The sequence below is a fragment of the Scyliorhinus canicula genome, chromosome 14 (genome assembly GCF_902713615.1).
Source record: "Scyliorhinus canicula chromosome 14, sScyCan1.1, whole genome shotgun sequence".
Lineage (NCBI taxonomy): Eukaryota > Metazoa > Chordata > Chondrichthyes > Carcharhiniformes > Scyliorhinidae > Scyliorhinus > Scyliorhinus canicula.
The window spans coordinates 159,287,326-159,304,498 of record NC_052159.1 but is presented as its reverse complement, the minus strand read 5'-3'; the positions used below and the strand labels follow the sequence as shown (position 1 = coordinate 159,304,498).

At 45.3% G+C, this 17,173-nt stretch overlaps 1 protein-coding gene across 2 annotated transcripts in view; it reads left to right on the top strand.

The window, feature by feature from the left end:
• The window catches only part of cars2 (cysteinyl-tRNA synthetase 2, mitochondrial), a 105,879-nt gene that overhangs the window by 40,668 nt on the left and 48,038 nt on the right, over nucleotides 1–17,173 (top strand). For both annotated transcript variants that reach the window (XM_038818210.1, XM_038818212.1), the window contains 3 exons: nucleotides 8,848–8,953; nucleotides 14,301–14,384; nucleotides 16,927–17,056. In XM_038818210.1, coding sequence (XP_038674138.1) covers nucleotides 8,848–8,953; nucleotides 14,301–14,384; nucleotides 16,927–17,056 — 320 coding nt within the window. The remainder of the gene's footprint in view (nucleotides 1–8,847; nucleotides 8,954–14,300; nucleotides 14,385–16,926; nucleotides 17,057–17,173) is intronic.

Below are 17,173 nucleotides of genomic sequence, written 5' to 3'. Positions count from 1 at the left end.
AGACGTTTATGGTGGAACAGTTGAGGAACAGTGGAGAACCTTCCAAGTGATTTTTCACAGTGCTCAGCAAAGGTTTATACCCACAAAAAGGACGGTAGAAAGAGGGAAAATCGACCGTGGATATCTAAGGAAATAAGGGAGAGTATCAAATTGAAGGAAAAAGCAAACAAAGTGGCAAAGATTGCTGGGAGATTAGAGGACTGGGAAATCTTTAGGGGGCAACAGAAAGCTACTAAAAAAGCTACAAAGAAGAGTAAGATAGAGTATGAGAGTAAACTTGCTCAGAATATAAAAACAGACAGCAAAGGCTTTTACAAATATATAAAGCAAAAAAGAGTGGCTAAGGTAAATATAGGTCCTTTGGAGGATGAGACGGGAGATTTAATAATGGGAGATGAGGAAATGGCTGAGGAACTGAACAGGTTTTTTGGGTCGGTCTTCACAGTGGAAGACACAAATAACATGCCAGTGACTGATAGAAATGAGGTTATGACAGGTGATGACCTTGAGAGGATTGTTATCACTAAGGAGGTAGTGATGGGCAAGCTAATGAAGCTAAAGGTAGACAAGTCTCCTGGCCCTGATGGAATGCATCCCAGAGTGCTAAAAGAGATGGCTAGGGAAATTGGAGATGCACTAGTGATGATTTACCAAAATTCACTAGACTCTGGGGTGGTCCCGGTGGATTGGAAATTAGCAAACGTGACACCATTGTTTAAAAAAGGAGGTAGGCAGAGAGCAGGAAATTATAGGCCAGTGAGCTTAACGTCGGTAGTAGGGAAGATGCTGAATCTATCATCAAGGAAGAAATAGCGAGGCATCTGGATAGAAATTGTCCCATTGGGCAGACGCAGCATGGGTTCATAAAAGGGCAGATCATGCCTAACTAATTTAGTGGAATTTTTTGAGGACATTACCAGTGCAGTAGATAATGGGGAGCCAATGGATGTGGTATATCTGGATTTCCAGAAAGCTTTTGATAAGGTGCCACACAAAAGGCTGCTGCATAAGATAAAGATGCATGGCATTAAGGGTAAAGTAGTAGCATGGATAGAGGATTGGTTAATTAATAGAAAGCAAAGAGTGGGGATTAATGGGTGTTTCTCTGGTTGGCAATCAGTAGCTAGTGGTGTCCCTCAGGGATCTGTGTTGGGCCCACAATTGTTCACAATCTACATAGATGATTTAGAGTTGGGGACCAAGGGCAATGTGTCCAAGTTTGCAGATGACACTAAGATGAGTGGTAAAGGGAAAAGTGCAGAGGATACTGGAAGTCTGCAGAGGGATTTGGATAGGTTAAGTGAATGGGCTAGGGTCTGGCAAATGGAATACAATGTTGACAAATGTGAGGTTATCCATTTTTGTAGGAATAACAGCCAACGGGATTATTATTTAAACAATAAAATATTAAAGCGTGCTGCTGTGCAGAGAGACCTGGGTGTGCTAGTGCATGAGTCACAGAAAGTTGGTTTACAGGTGCAACAGGTGATTAAGAAGGCAAATGGAATTTTGTCCTTCATTGCTAGAGGGATGGAGTTTAAGACTAGGGAGGTTATGCTGCAATTGTATAATGTGTTAGTGAGGCCACACCTGGAGTATTGTGTTCAGTTTTGGTCTCCTTACCTGAGAAAGGACGTACTGGCACTGGAGGGTGTGTAGACGAGATTCACGAGTTTAATCCCAGAGCAGAAGGGGTTGGATTACGAGGAGAGGTTGAGTAGACTGGGACTGTACTCGTTGGAATTTAGAAGAATGAGGGGGAATCTTATAGAAACATTTAAAATTATGAAGGGAATAGATAGGATAGATGCAGGCAGGTTGTTTCCACTGGCGGGTGAAAGCAGAACTAGGGGGAATAGCCTCAAAATAAGGGGAAGTAGATTTAGGACTGAGTTTAGGAGGAACTTCTTCACCCAAAGGGTTGTGAATCTATGGAATTCCTTGCCCAGTGAAGCAGTTGAGGCTCCTTCATTAAATGTTTTTAAGGTAAAGATAGATAGTTTTTTAAAGAAAAAAGGGATTGAGGGTTATGGTGTTCAGGCCGGAAAGTGGAGCTGAGTCCACAAAAGATCAGCCATGATCTCATTGAATGGCGGAGCAGGCTCGAGGGGCCAGATGGCCTACTCCTGCTCCCAGTTCTTATGTTCTTATGTTCAATGAGCTGACACAGTCTCAATGGGTCAAATCATCTGATTCTGTGCTGTAAAATTCACTGATATGTTGCATGATTAAAATTTACAACTCGGTTACAAAAGTTTCTTGATGGAAATGATTGACTGTGATTGTATCATAACAAATACAATCCAGCTATGGTAATTGTATCCTGGCACTGGAGGATATGAATTGGGAGAAGGTAATCACCTGCAAGAATAGGAGACATAGAATAATATATCATAAATGGAGACCACTCGGCCCTTCAAAAATCTTCTGTCATTTGGTTAGATCGTTGTTTTTTTTACTCATCTTTGGGACATGGGCATCACTGGATAGGCCAGCATTCATTGCCCATCCCTAATTGCCCTTGAGACGGTGATGGTGAATTGTCTTCTTAAACCTTTGTAGTGCATGCGGTGTAGGTACACCCACTGTGCTGTTAGGGAGGGAATTCCAGGATTTTGCCCCAGTGACAGTGAAGGAGCGGCCGATATATTTCCCAGTCAGGGTGGAGAGTGACTTGGAGGGGAACCTCCAGGTGATGGGGTTCCCAGATATCTGCTGCTCCTGGCCTCCTAGATGGTAGCAGTCGTGGGTTTGGAAGGTGCTGTCTGAGGGAGCTTGCTGAGTTCCTGCAGTGCATCTTGTAGATGGTACACACGGCTGCCACTGTTCGTCAGTGGTGAAGGGTTTGAATGTTTGTGGATGGGGGAGCAATCAAGCGGACTGCTTTTTCCTGGATGATGTTGAACTTCTTGAGTCTTGTTGGAGCTGCGCTCATCCAGGAAAGTGGAGAGTATTCTATGACACTCCTGATTTATGCCTAGTAGTGGACAGACTTTGGGGAGTCAGGAGGTGTGTTACTCACCACAGGATTCCTAGCCTCTGACCTGCTCTTGTAGCCACAGTATTAATGTGGTTAATAACAATAATCACTTATTGTCACAAGTAGGCTTCAATGAAGTTACTGTGAAAAGCCCCTAGTCACCACATTCCGGCACCTGTTCGGGGAAGTTGGTATGGGAATTGAACTCGCGCTGCTGGCCTTGTTCTGCCTTGCAAGCCAGCTGCTTAGCGCACTGTGCTAAACCAGGTTAGTTCAGTTTAGTTTCTGATCAATGGTAACCTCCGGGATGTTGATAGTGGGGGATTCAGCGATGGTAATGCCATTGATGTTGTCCAAAACCAGAAAATACTGGAAAATCTCAGCAAGATTGACAGCATCGGTGGAGAGAGAAGGGAGCCAATGTTTTCAGTCTGGATGACTCTGTCAAAGCTGTCATGGTAATTTGCTTTTATCTGGGTGTTGTCCAGATCTTGCTGCATTTGCAAGTTGGCTGCTTCAGTGTCTGAGGAGTTGTGAATAGAGCTGAACGTTGTGCAATCATCATCAAATATCTCCATGTATGGACCCAGGTTCAATTCCAACCTTGGTGACTGTCTAAGTGGAGTTTGCACATTCTCCCCATGTCTGCGTGGGTTTCCTCCGGGTGTTCCTGTTTCCTCCCACATGCCTAAGATGTGCAGGTTAGGTGGATTGGCCATGCTAAATTGCCCCTTAGTATTCAAAGGTTAGGTGGGCTTACTGGGTTGCAGGGATGGGGTGGGGGAATGGCCTAGGTGGTGTGTTCTATCGGAGGGTCGGTACTGACTTGATGGGCCTAATGGTCTCCTTCGGCATAGTCGGGATTCTATGATTCACACCTGGCCTTATGATGGAAGGAAGATCATGGATGAAGCAGCTGAAGATGGTTGGGCTTAGAACACTATCCTGAGGAACACCTGCAGTGACGTCCTGGGACTAACCTCCAAATATTACAACCATCTTCCTTTGTGCCAGTTTTGACTCCAACCAGCGGAGGGATTTCCCCCTGATTCCCATTGACTCCAGTTTAGCTCGGGCTCCTTGATGCCACACTCGGTCAAATGCTACCTTGATGTCAAAGGCAGTCACTCTCACCTCACCTTTGGAATTCAGCTCTTTTGTCCATGTTTGAACCAAGGCTGTAATCAGGTCAGGAGCTGAGTGACCCTGGCAGAACCCAAAATGAGCGTCAGTGAGCAGGTTATTGCTGAGTAAGTGCTGCTTGATAGCACTGTTGATGATCCCTTCCATCACTTTACTGATTATCAGGAGTAGACTGATGGGGCGGTAAATGGCTGGGTTGGATTTGTCCTGTTTCTTTTTTTAAAAGTATTTTATTCAAGGCATTTTCATATAAAACAAAAGCAGAAGAACAACCAAACAACATTATAAACAACCGACACCCACTCTGCCCCCCCCCCCACTCCACTAACACCACCCCCTTCTCACATTCAGCCTTCCCCATTTTAACCCACTTCCCCTCCCACCACCCCCCACCTCTCGCTGATCCTTCAAACCTCCTTAAAGGAATCAATAACCGGCTTCCACCTCTGGGTGAACCACTGATTCCCTCAGGATTAACTTGACCTTCTCCAGCCTCAGGAATCCCGCTAGGTCGTTCACCCACACCCTCGCTTTCGGCAGCTCTGAGTCCCACTACCCGAGCAAAATCCGACTCCGGGCCATCAAGGAGGCAAAGGCCAAGACATCGGTCTCCCTCACTCCCTGGACTTAGAGTCTTCCGACACACGGAATATCACCACCTCGGGATACAGGAACAACTCCACACCCAGCACCTCGGACATCATGTGCGCAATTCCTGCTAGAACCCGTTCAACCTTGAACACGCCCACAACATGTGGCCGTGATTTGCGGGCCAAATTTGTCCTGTTTCTTGTGTACAGGGCATTTCTGGGCAATAATGCCGAGTAGATGAATGTGTCGTAGCTGTACTAGAACAGCTTGGCGAGGGGCTCATAAAGTTCTGGAGCGCAAGTCTCTGCCAGAATATTGTCAGGGCCCAGAGCCTTTGCAGTATCTCTGACAAAGATGATTGATCTGAATCGTAACTCCGCATACTTGCCTTGGTTCCATAACTCACAATACTCATGCCTCACAAAAATCTAACAATCCAACTCAAAATCTTTAATTGGCACCCAGCCTTTTAAAAGCTTAGCAGGTGAAATATGAACCGGAAAAGGAGGAAATGGACCCAAGTCTTGACTCCGATGGGAACGAGCGACAAAGGAAAGATTTGTGCTGTGAAACATTCGATGTGTTAGGTTTAAAGAAAGAAAGAACTTTCATTTCTGGAACCTCTTGCACAACTTCAGGATGTCCCAAAGCCTTTTCAGCGCATTAAATACTTTTGAACTGATGTAATGTGGAAGATGTGGCAGCCAGTTTGTGCATAGCAAGCTCCCACACACACAGCAATGCGATAATGATCAGATGTTCTGAAGCCTAAATATCAACCAGAACAGGCTAGGGATTCCTGAACTCTTTTTGAAAAAGTAGCCTTGTGGGATCTTTAACACCCACCTGAGGGGACACATGAGGTTTCAGTTTAAAGCCTTTCCTAAAAGATGGCACTTCCTGACATGCAGCACTCTCTTGGTACTGCCCCTCTGAGAGTTCACTTCCAATGTCACTTGCTTCTTTTCCTGACAGCTATGGAGTTGAAACTAAACATAGTCAAGTGGGCAGCACGGTAGCACAAGTGGATAGCACTGTGGCTTCACAGCGCCAGGCTCCCTGGTTCGATTCCCGGCATGGCTCACTGTCTGCGCGGAGTCTGCACGTTCTTCCCGTGTCTGCGTGGGTTTCCTCCGGGTGCTCCGGTTTCGTCCCACAGTCCAAAGACGTACAGGTTGGGTGGATTGGACATGATAAATTGCCCTTAATGACCAGAAAGGTTAGGAGGGGTTATTGGGTGACAGGGATAGGGTGGAAGTGAGGGCTTAAGTGGGTCGGTGCAGACTCGATGGGCCGAATGGCCTCCTTCTGCACTGTATGTTCTATGTTTTTTTAAAAAAGGGCTTTCATAGGCTGGTTTAATCCAATTGCGCTTGAAAATTTCAAAATCAACATTAAGTGCTAATAACTACTATCTACGGAAATGAGTGAGGGCAAATAGCCAAAGTTGTCTGTAGCAACTAAACTTTTACAGTGCTTTTTTAAAAGTTATAGAATCATAGAATTGTTATCGAACAAAAGGGAAGTCTTTCAAACCGTTGTGACCAGTTTTTGCCCAGCCAGTCTTTGTCACATTCTTAGGCAGTGCATTTCAGATCCTAACCACTTTCTGCACAGGAAGAAAAATTCTTTGTATTTCCATTGGTTCGTTTGCCAAGTACGTTAAATCCATGTCCTCTTGTTTTCCCCTCCGCCAGGAAACAGTTTCTCTCCAGTGGCCGCATTGTGCTTGAGTGAGAACACAACGCAGCCGGTGAATCCCGAGAGAGGCCTTCCAGGTGTCCCGGCAGCTTCTCACCTCGTGGGATACACCCAAGTCCCGCAAAGCGTCGGAATCTCAACTCCGCCCAAAAAGAGTGGGACCAAATGGCGCTCACTATGTACGTCTTAAGGGTGCTTGGGGAGTCCTGAAGCGGATGGACCCCAGGGACTCCATAGTGGGGTCCTCACTTCGGGGGGGGGGGGGGGGGGGGGGGGGACTCGCAAGTTTACTGAGAGATCGGGGCACCCTTTCTAAATGACGGCTTGATCTCTGAGTTCAGATCCCCAGTGCTGAATTAAAGTTCTAAGTGTGGGCTCAACCGGTGAGAAACTCCCCAGGGCCCAAAAACTGACTAAGTGTCATTGGGACCTGAGGAAGGAGCAGTGCTCCGAAAGCTCGTGTTTGAAACAAACCTGTTGGACTTTAACCTGGTGTTGTAAGACTTCTTACTGTGTTCACCCCAGTCCAACGCCGGCATCTCCACATCATAAGTGTCATTGGATAGTGGTGGGGAACTCCCTGAAAAACCTGCCAGAATGAACTTAGAAATGTCAGTATTGAATTCCGTCTCTAAACCCCTTGTGATTTTGAACATCCAATCAAACCTCCCTCAACCTTTATTATTGTTACTATTATTATTATTATTATTGTCCCAAGTCGGCTTCCATTAACACTGCAATGAAGTTACTGTGAAAATCCCCTAGTCGCCACATTCTGGCGCCTGTTCGGGTACACAGAGGGAGAATTCAGAACGTCCAATTCACCTAACAAGCACGTCTTTCGGGACTTGTGGGAGGAATCAGGAGTGCCTGAAGGAAACCCACGCAGACACAAGGAGAACGTGCAGACTCCGCACAGACAGTGACCCAAGCCGGGAATCAAACCTGGGACCCCGGCGCTGGGAAGCAACAATGCTAACCACTGTGCTAAGGAGAACATCCCCAGTTTTGGCAACCTATCCTCGTATAACTGACACTCCTTGCTGCAACCATGCTCATGAATCTTTGTGCACCCTCTCCAATGCCTTCCCATCCTTCCTAAAGTGCAATATCCAGAAGGCAGCATATAAAGCAGAACCTACTTTTATAAATCATAGAATCATGGAATTTACAGTGCAGAAGGAGGCTATTCAGCCCATCGAGTCAGCACCGGCTCTTGGAAAGAGCACCCTACTTAAGCCCCACACCTCCACCCTATCCCCTTTATCCCCGTAAACCAACCTAACCTTTTTGGACACTAGGGGCAATTTAGAATGGCCAGTTCACCTAACCTGCACATCTTTGGACTGTGGGTGGAAACCGGAGCACCCGGAGGAAACCCACGCAGACACGGTGAGAACGTGCAAACTCCGCACAGACAGTGACCCAAGCCGGGAATCGAACTTGGGACCCTGGAGCTGTGAAGCAACTGTGCTGCCCACAAGGTTCATCATAACCTGCTTAGTGTTCTTACCTCTATAAAGCCCAGAGTCCTGTATGCCTTTTAATAACTTTTTAACCTATTCTGCCACCTCAACAATTTGTGCACATGTACCCCAGGGTATCTCTATTCTCACACCCAACTAGAATTGTACCCTTTTGTTTATATTGTTTCTCCTTGTTCTTCCCACCAAAATGTATCACTTCACACTCTTCTGCATCTGCATTTTATTCCATACATTATTATTCATACATTGCAACGGCCTCCTATTTTGGGAGAGTAGAAATGTTCTATCAATGTTTATAAGAGGGGTTTTGTCACTCTGCCATCCCTGTGATTTTCATCTTTTTGTGCCTTCTGACGGCCCAGACAGTCCAACGATGTATTGGTGGGCACCGGCCCTGCCATTGAATATAATACTGGAGACGAGCCTCGTGTCCTCCACAATGCAGGATGATTGTGACTTTGTGATAGCAACCCTGCTTTATACCTCTCCCTGTTTTTATTTCCACTGCCGGTTTGCTGTCACCTAGCTTACACTATTGTACAAAGTCAAAATCTACCTGACGGAGTTCAACAATTATTTTTAGACTCTTGTCAAATGCGATTGTAAAGGATTTCAAAGTGAACATTTGATGTAATCCGTTCTATTTTGGAATTGTTTTCAGCTCTAGCACCTGTAATATTTAATTATATACCCTGCATTCTGTTATGTAGACAGGATACAAAGAGAAGGCAGTAATTTATTGTAGAAAAGTGATAGAAATTATACTGCAGAAATGTTTCTGAACCTGCCCCTGGAATTAAACTATTTAAATATGTGGAAAAGTTAATTTTGGTTTTGAATGATCCTTTGGTATCTAACTATTTCCCACCCCAAAACATTATAGTTCTATCTGTGAGACAAAGTTTCATCAAATCCTGAACCATGTTTTCACTGTTCCTTCTGCAGGTTCTTCCACCTACAGTTTACATGCGAGTGACCGACAACATTCCTCAGATTGTGGCATTTATAGAAAGAATCATTCACAATGGTCATGCTTATTCAACCTCGACAGGTGGGTTTGTGCAGTCCCATCAGTGAGTTTCAGCTGTGTTTGTATTAATAAGAACATAAGAACTAGGTGCAGGAGTAGGCCATCTGGCCCCTTGAGCCTGGACTCAGCTCCACTTACCCGCCCGCTCACTGTAACCTTTTTTTATTCCTTTACTGTTCAAAAATCTGTATACCTTTGCCTTAAAAATATTTAACGAGGTCGCCCCAGCTGCAGGGAATTCCACAGATTCACACACCTTTGGGTGAAGAGGTTCCTCTGAGCTCAGTCCTAAATCTACTCCCCCTTATTTTGAGGCTATACCTCCTAGTTCTAGTTTCACTCGCCAATGGAAACAACCACTGCTTCGAGAGGTTGGTCATGAAACGCATTACCTTCATACTCCCAGAACGCCTTGATCCACTGCAATTTGCATACCGTTGCAACCAGTCCACATCAGACGCCATTTCCCTGGCCCTACACTTATCCCTAGAGCATCTCGAAAACAAGGACTCCTACATCAGACTCCTATTTATTGATTACAGCTCCGCCTTCAACACCATAATCCCAGCCAAGCTCATATCAAAGCTCCAAAACCTAGGACTTGGCTCTCCACTCTGCAACTGGATCCTCGATTTTCTGACCAACAGACCACAATCAGTAAGAATGAACAATAACGCTTGATAAGGTTCCCCACGGTCGGCTATTGCAGAAAATACGGAGGCTGGGGATTGAGGGTGATTTAGAGATGTGGATCAGAAATTGGCTAGTTGAAAGAAGACAGAGAGTGGTAGTTGATGGGAAATGTTCAGAATGGAGTTCAGTTACGAGTGGAGTACCACAAGGATCTGTTCTGGGGCCGTTGCTGTTTGTCATTTTTATAAATGACCTAGAGGAGGGCGCAGAAGGATGGGTGAGTAAATTTGCAGACGACACTAAAGTCGGTGGAGTTGTAGACAGTGCGGAAGGATGTTGCAGGTTACAGAGGGACATAGATAAGCTGCAGAGCTGGGCTGAGAGGTGGCAAATGGAGTTTAATGTGGAGAAGTGTGAGGTGATTCACTTTGGAAAGAATAACAGGAATGCGGAATATTTGGCTAATGGTAAAATTCTTGGTAGTGTGGATGAGCAGAGGGATCTCGGTGTCCATGTACATAGATCCCTGAAAGTTGCCACCCAGGTTGATAGGGTAGTGAAGAAGGCCTATGGTGTGTTGGCCTTTATTGGTAGAGGGATTGCGTTCCGGAGCCATGAGGTCATGTTGCAGTTGTACAAAACTCTAGTACGGCCGCATTTGGAGTATTGCGTACAGTTCTGGTCGCCTCATTATAGGAAGGACGTGGAAGCTTTGGAACGGGTGCAGAGGAGATTTACCAGGATGTTGCCTGGTATGGAGGGAAAATCTTATGAGGAAAGGCTGATGGACTTGAGGTTGTTTTCGTTAGAGAGAAGAAGGTTAAGAGGTGACTTAATAGAGGCATACAAAATGATCAGAGGGTTAGATAGGGTGGACATCGAGAGCCTTCTCCCGCGGATGGAGGTGGCTAGCACGAGGGGACATAGCCTTAAATTGAGGGGTAATAGATATAGGACAGAGGTCAGAGGTGGGTTTTTTACGCAAAGAGTGGTGAGGCCGTGGAATGCCCTACCTGCAACAGTAGTGAACTCGCCAACATTGAGGGCATTTAAAAATTTATTGGATAAGCATATGGATGATAAGGGCATAGTGTAGGTTAGATGGCCTTTAGTTTTTTTTCCATGTCGGTGCAACATCGAGGGCCGAAGGGCCTGTACTGCGCTGTATCGTTCTATGTTCTAACACCTCCTCCACAATAGTCCTCAATACCGGGGCCCCGCAAGGCTGCGTACTTAGCCCCCCACTATACTCCCTGTACACACACGACTGCGTGGCAAAACTTGGTTCCAACTCCATCTACAAGTTTGCTGATGATACGACCATAGTGGGCCGGATCTCGAATAACGACGAGTCAGAATACAGGAGGGAGATAGGGAACCTAGTGGAGTGGTGTAGCGACAACAATCTCTCCCTCAATGCCAGAAAAACTAAAGAACTAGTCATTGACTTCAAGAAGCAAAGTACTGTACACACCCGTGTCAGCATCAACGGGGCCGAGGTTGAGATGGTTAGCAGTTTCAAATTCCATGGGGTGCACATCTCCAAAAATCTGTACTAGTCCACCCACGTCGATGCTACCACCAAGAAAGCACAACAGCGCCTATATTTCCTCAGGAAACTAAGGAAATTCGGCATGTCCATATTAACCCGTACCAACTTTTACAGATGCATCATAGAAAGCATCCTATCGGGCTGCATCACAGCCTGGCATGGCAACTGCTCGGCCCAGGACCGCAAGAAACTTCAGAGAGTCGTGAATATCGGCCAGTCCATCACACACACTTGCCTCCCATCCATTGACTCCATCTACACCTCCCGCTGCCTGGGGAAAGCGGGCAGCATAATCAAAGATCCCACCCACCCGGCTTACTCACTCTTCCAACTTCTTCCATCAGACAGGAGATACAGAAGTCTGAGAACACGCACGAACAGACTCCAAAACAGCTTCTTCCCCACTGTCACCAGACTCCTAAATGACCCTCTTATGGACTGACCTGATTAACACTACACCCTGTATGCTTCATCCAATGCCGGTGTTATGTTGTTCATTATGCCAGGGGCTTTTCACAGTAACTTCATTGAAGCCTACTCGTGACACTAAGCGATTTTCATTTTCATTTCATTTCATTTATGTAGTTACATTGTATATCTGGTGTTGCCCTATTATGTATTTTCTTTTATTCCCTTTTTGCCCCATGTACTTAATGATCTGTTGAGCTGCTCGCAGAAAAATACTTTTCACTGTACCTCGGTACACGTGACAATAAACAAATCCAATCCAATCCAATCCTCCCTGCTTCTATCTTATCTATTCCCTTCATAATTTTATAGTTTCTATAAGATCCCCCCCCTCATTCTTCTAAATTCCAATGAGTATAGTCCCAGTCCACTTAGTCTCTCCTCATAAGCCAAACCTCTCGACTCCGGAGTCAATCTAGTGAATCTCCTCTGCACCCCCTCCAGTGCCAGTATATCCTTTCAAGTAAGGAGACCAAAACTGTACACAGTGCTCCAGGCGTGGCCTCACCAGCATCCTATACAGCTGCAACATAACCTCCCTGTTTTTAAACTCCATCCCTCCAGCAATGAAGGACAACATTCCATTTGCCTTCTTAATTACCTGCTGCATTTGTAAACCAACGTTTTGTGATTCATGCTCAAGGGCACCCAGGTCCCTCTGCACAGCAGCATGCTGCAATTTTTTACCATTTAAATAATACTACTTTTTGCTGTTATTCCTACCAAAATGAATGACCTCACATTTACCAACGTTGTACTCCATCTGCCAGATTCACTTAAACTATCTATATCCCTCTGCAGACTTTCCGTGTCCTCTGCATACTTTACCAATCATTTTAGTGTCAGTGAACTTTGAGACATTACATTTGGTCCCCAACTCCAGACCATCTATGCAACAAAATATTAATTTAGTCCATGGATACATAACTCTGGTGAACTCACAGCCTATCCTTAAATTAAACCTGGACCTTTTAGACTGACTGGCAATCTCATTTCATGCCCACATTAAAATAAAACTTTGCATGTGATTATGATGACCCATGTGGTGGGAAAAGCCTCAATTTTCTTTTGTGCTTTAAGACCAAAGTGGGATGGGGCGTATTCTAAAAGAGGGTTCATTGATTTCCTGATTATGATATAATTAGGTTCCAAGAAACGCCTGGGGTTGGCATGGGGATGAAGAGCTAAGAGGCAAAGGGTAAATAGAAAGCTAATTGCAATGGGGTTGGGTTTTAGCCTGAGATTTATTTTTGGTAGTTAAAAATGCACTGAGAATTTGTGTAAAGTGGAAGTAAGCAAAGTTCTCTCTGAATGAAGCAGTTTTTTTTTGTTTGGCAGATCAGAACACACTGAGAATTTGGATGAGAAAAAAGAAGCAAAGTTCTCTCCAAATGGAAGTCATTTCTTGATTAATAAGGGGATCTGGGGTTATGGAGAGAAGGCAGGAGAATGGGGATGAGAAAATATCAGCCATGATTGAATGGCGGAGCAGACTCGATGGGCCAAGTGGCCTGATTCTACTGCTATGTCTTATGGTCTTATGGTTATGATGATCTTTGAACAGTTCCTGGAATTGAAGCCAGTCTGAGAGTAGAGCAGAGACTGTTGTTGTGCGTCTAGAGGGCTAAAGACTGGAAGGGCAAGGGATAGTGGATTGGGCAAGACCCATGACTGCTGGTTCAATACTTCCATTGCCCACTGGACCATTTAAAGGGGTCAAAGAAAGGAGTCTCTGGGGATTCTGTGCTGTCAGCTTATCATGATTGAAGAGATAGGGAGTTTGGAGATGTAAGACTTGTTGGTGTCAGGAACTTCAGATGGAATACAGCTGCTGATGAATGTGACTAAAGAGCCGAAGCAATGGAGTGGGCAATGTTGAAGGGAAGTTGGTTTAATTTGTTGCAAATAATATAGTGGCACAGTGGTTAGCACTACTGCCTCACAGCGTTAGGGACCTGGGTTCGATTCCAGCCTCAGGTCACTGACTGTGTGGAGTCCGCACTTTGTCCCCATGTCTGCGTGAGTTTCCTCCCGGGTGCTCCAGTTTCCTCGACAGTCCAAAGATGTTCAGGTTAGGTGAGGTTGTGGGAATAGGGCAGGGAAGTGGACCGAGGTAGGGTGCTCTTCCAGAGGGTTGTTGCAGACTCCAAATGGCCTCCTTCGGCACTGTAGGGATTCTATGGATAGTAACAATAACTCTCATTTTTGTAGGGAGATTTAATAGAAGTGTTCAAAATATTGAGGGGTTTTAATAAATCAGAGTGGGAGAAACGGTTTCAATTGGTAGGAGGGTTAGGAACAGGAAATCATTCATTTGGAATGATTATCAAAAAATCCAGTGGCCGGGGGGGGGTCGGGTCGGGGGAGTTAGAATTATTTTTTCACAGTGATTTGTCATGACTGAGAATGTCCTGGCTAAAGGGGCAGTGGAAGAAGATTTAATCGTAACTCTCAGAAAAGGATTGCATATATAGTACAGGAAGAAAAACATTGCAGGGCTATGTGGAAAGAGCAGGAGGAGTGAAATAAATTGATGGGCCAAATGGCCTCCGCATGTGCTGTACCATTCTGTGATTCACAGGATTTCAGTGACTGTATGCAGCTCACTATCATTTAGCCCTGATCTCTGGCATTGGTAAATGATGTATTAATCTTGCAACTTAAAAAAGGTTTTATTTATTAAATTAAACACTTGCTTTTTCTGGAAAATTTCAGGAAATGTATATTTCGACGTCCAGTCTATTGGTGGTCAATATGGGAAGTTCATTGCGATGAGTGCTGACACCGTTGGAGGAACAAGTATGTATTTACAATTGTGTTAATGGCTTCACTGTTTGAATTTTTATTGTTAAGTTCTTTCTGGTGGTTGTGGCCTGAGTTTCCATGGGCAGACTAGGGGTGAGATTTAACAAAACAAAAAATCCCATTTTGGGCGCAAATGCACGGTAGCACAGTGGTTAACACTGTTGCTTCACACAGTCGAGGGCCCAGGTTCGATTCCCGGCTTGGGTCACTGTCTGTATGGAGTCTGCACGTTCTCCCTGTGTCTGCATGAGTTTCTTCCGGGTGCTCTGGTTTCCTCCCACAAGTCCCAAACGACGTGCTTGTTAGGTGAATTGGACATTCGGAATTCTCCCTCTATGTACCCGAACAGGCGCCGGAATGTGGCAACTGGGGGCTTTTTACAGTAACTTCATTGCAGTGTTAATGTAAGCCAATTGTGACACTAATAAAGATTATTATTGTTATAGCGAGTGTTTCTCGGAGCACGCAACGCTGAGAACAACTCCACTACCAAACGGGATTTTGTTTTTTCTGGGGCCTCTGCGGGGAACGATCTGCCAAGGCCGCACCTAACTCCCATTTTAAAATGCCGACCCGGTCTCTCAACCCCCCCTCCCCTCCCTCCCCCCTCACCGCGGCCTCTGGACCCCCAACGCCCCAACTTACCGATTAGGGGTTCTTCGATTCTCCCCTCACACCATCTCATAAGGACCGGGCATTCCCAGGCCTGATCCCTGGCATTGGCAACTTGGCACTGCCAGCTTGGCACTCTGGCAGTACAATCTGGGAACCCGTAATGCCTGGTCCATGTTTGTGGAAACCAATGCTAAACAGCCCCACAGTGAGATCTCCCAGGCGCGAGCGTTAGAACCCGGGCTTTGGGATACTCTGGTCAAACATATTTAAGGGAAGCTGACTGCTCACTTAAATATGCAAATCTGGATAGTACCCAGTGAGGGCGAGATGCAGATTGCAAATCTCGTTAGATATCGCAAGTAGTCCAGAGCGTCGTAAATCTCATGAGCGGCCTCTCGCGAGATTTAGCGGCCTCACTGCATCACCCAGTCAGCCATGATGAGGCAATTCGATCGCACCCTTGGTCTTTGCCTTTAGTCCCTGAAATGTCCTCCCAGTGGGCAATGAATCTGTGGATATCTTTACCGCAAAGAGCTGTAGAAGCTGGGGCATTAAGTATGTTCAAGGCTGAGACAGAAGATTTTTAATCAGTAAGGGAATCGAGGGTTATGGAGATAAGGCAGGGAAAGGGAGTTGAGGATTATATCAGATTAGCCATGATCTCACTGAATGGCGGAGCAGACTCGATGGGGCTACTTATGCTCCTATGCCTTTATGGTTTTATAATGTAAGGGTCAGTGTCAGCCAGTTTGATGGTTGTTCCTAAATTGTAGTAATGTAATATCCTCATGTTCTGCTGTCACCTTAGAAAATAGCAAAATAACGTGGTTAAATGGTTAAACAGGTTTATTTAAAATAAAGAGAGTACGCAGATCTATAATAAAGGAATCTACTTGCACAGTGCACAACTTGGCTGTCTGCTTAAAAAGACAACGTACATTCTTGCAGCAATTTGAGCATCTTCTTAGAAAGATATCTCTGATGATGATTTATTCTGGTGCTGCCATCTCCTTTCCTTTGTGGAAGAAGCTGCAAGACTGGAGTCCCCAGGAGAGCCCTGGATGAAATGGGTGGCTCTTGCCTTGAAGGAGTCTGTTGGATGTAAGTTTTAAGGAGTGAATTAAAGAAGTTGGGAGAGTGGTGGAGGGTTTAGGGAGGAAATTCCAGATTTAGCTGTAGGTTTGCTACCAATGGTGGAGTGAAGAATGTGCAAGGACTAGAATTGGAGTGAAGTTGGGCGGCCCGGTGACGCGGTGGTGAGCAATGTTGCCTCACGGCGCCGAGGACCTGGGTTCGATTCCGGTCCCGGGTCTCTGTCCGTGTGGAGTTTGCACATTCTCCCAGTGTCTGCGTGGGTCTCACCCCCACAACCCAAAGATATGCAGGCTAGGTGGATTGGCCTTGCTAAATTGCCCCTTAATTGAAGAAAAAAAATTGGGTACTTTAAATTTATATGAAAAAAGAATTGGAGTAAAGTAGTAAAGGATTTGGGTCAGCATTCGGAAGGGCCAGATGTGAGGGTTAAAATAATAAATTGGGACAGACCTCTGAATACGATCTTATTGAATGTAGCCATATGTGTTGGTCACAGACAGACTACTTTTACCACTAGAATAAAGGAACTTTCATACAGACATTTCAAATTCAAAAGCAAAATACTGTGAATGCTGGAAATCTTGAAATAAAAACAGAAAATGCTGGGAATGCTCAGCAGGTCGGACAGCATCTATGGAGAGAGAAACCGAGTTACTTTTCCAGTCAATTGTGGGGAGGCAGTGGTGAATTTGAGGTTAAATAAACAATTTCGGAGAAACCATCCTCCATAATATTTTGATGTGTTAATCGACAACACAGCACAGATTCATGTTTTGAAAAGACAGAAGTATTTCAGATATTTTATTTGTTAATCCTTTATTGCTAGACGCTGGTGATAAAAGGCATGTCAGAGACTTTGCCCTGTGGAAAGCATCACAACTCCATGAGCCATCTTGGGTATCTCCCTGGGGTAAGGGCCGACCTGGCTGGCATATTGAATGTTCGACAGTTGCAAGGTTTGTGAATTGTATTTCTTGTTGAACTGTAACTTGACAGAAGTTGACCTGAGAGTTGCACTGTTCACAATAATGAGGACCTGTTTAACTATGGTGCTCATTTTCTGATCTGGTAAC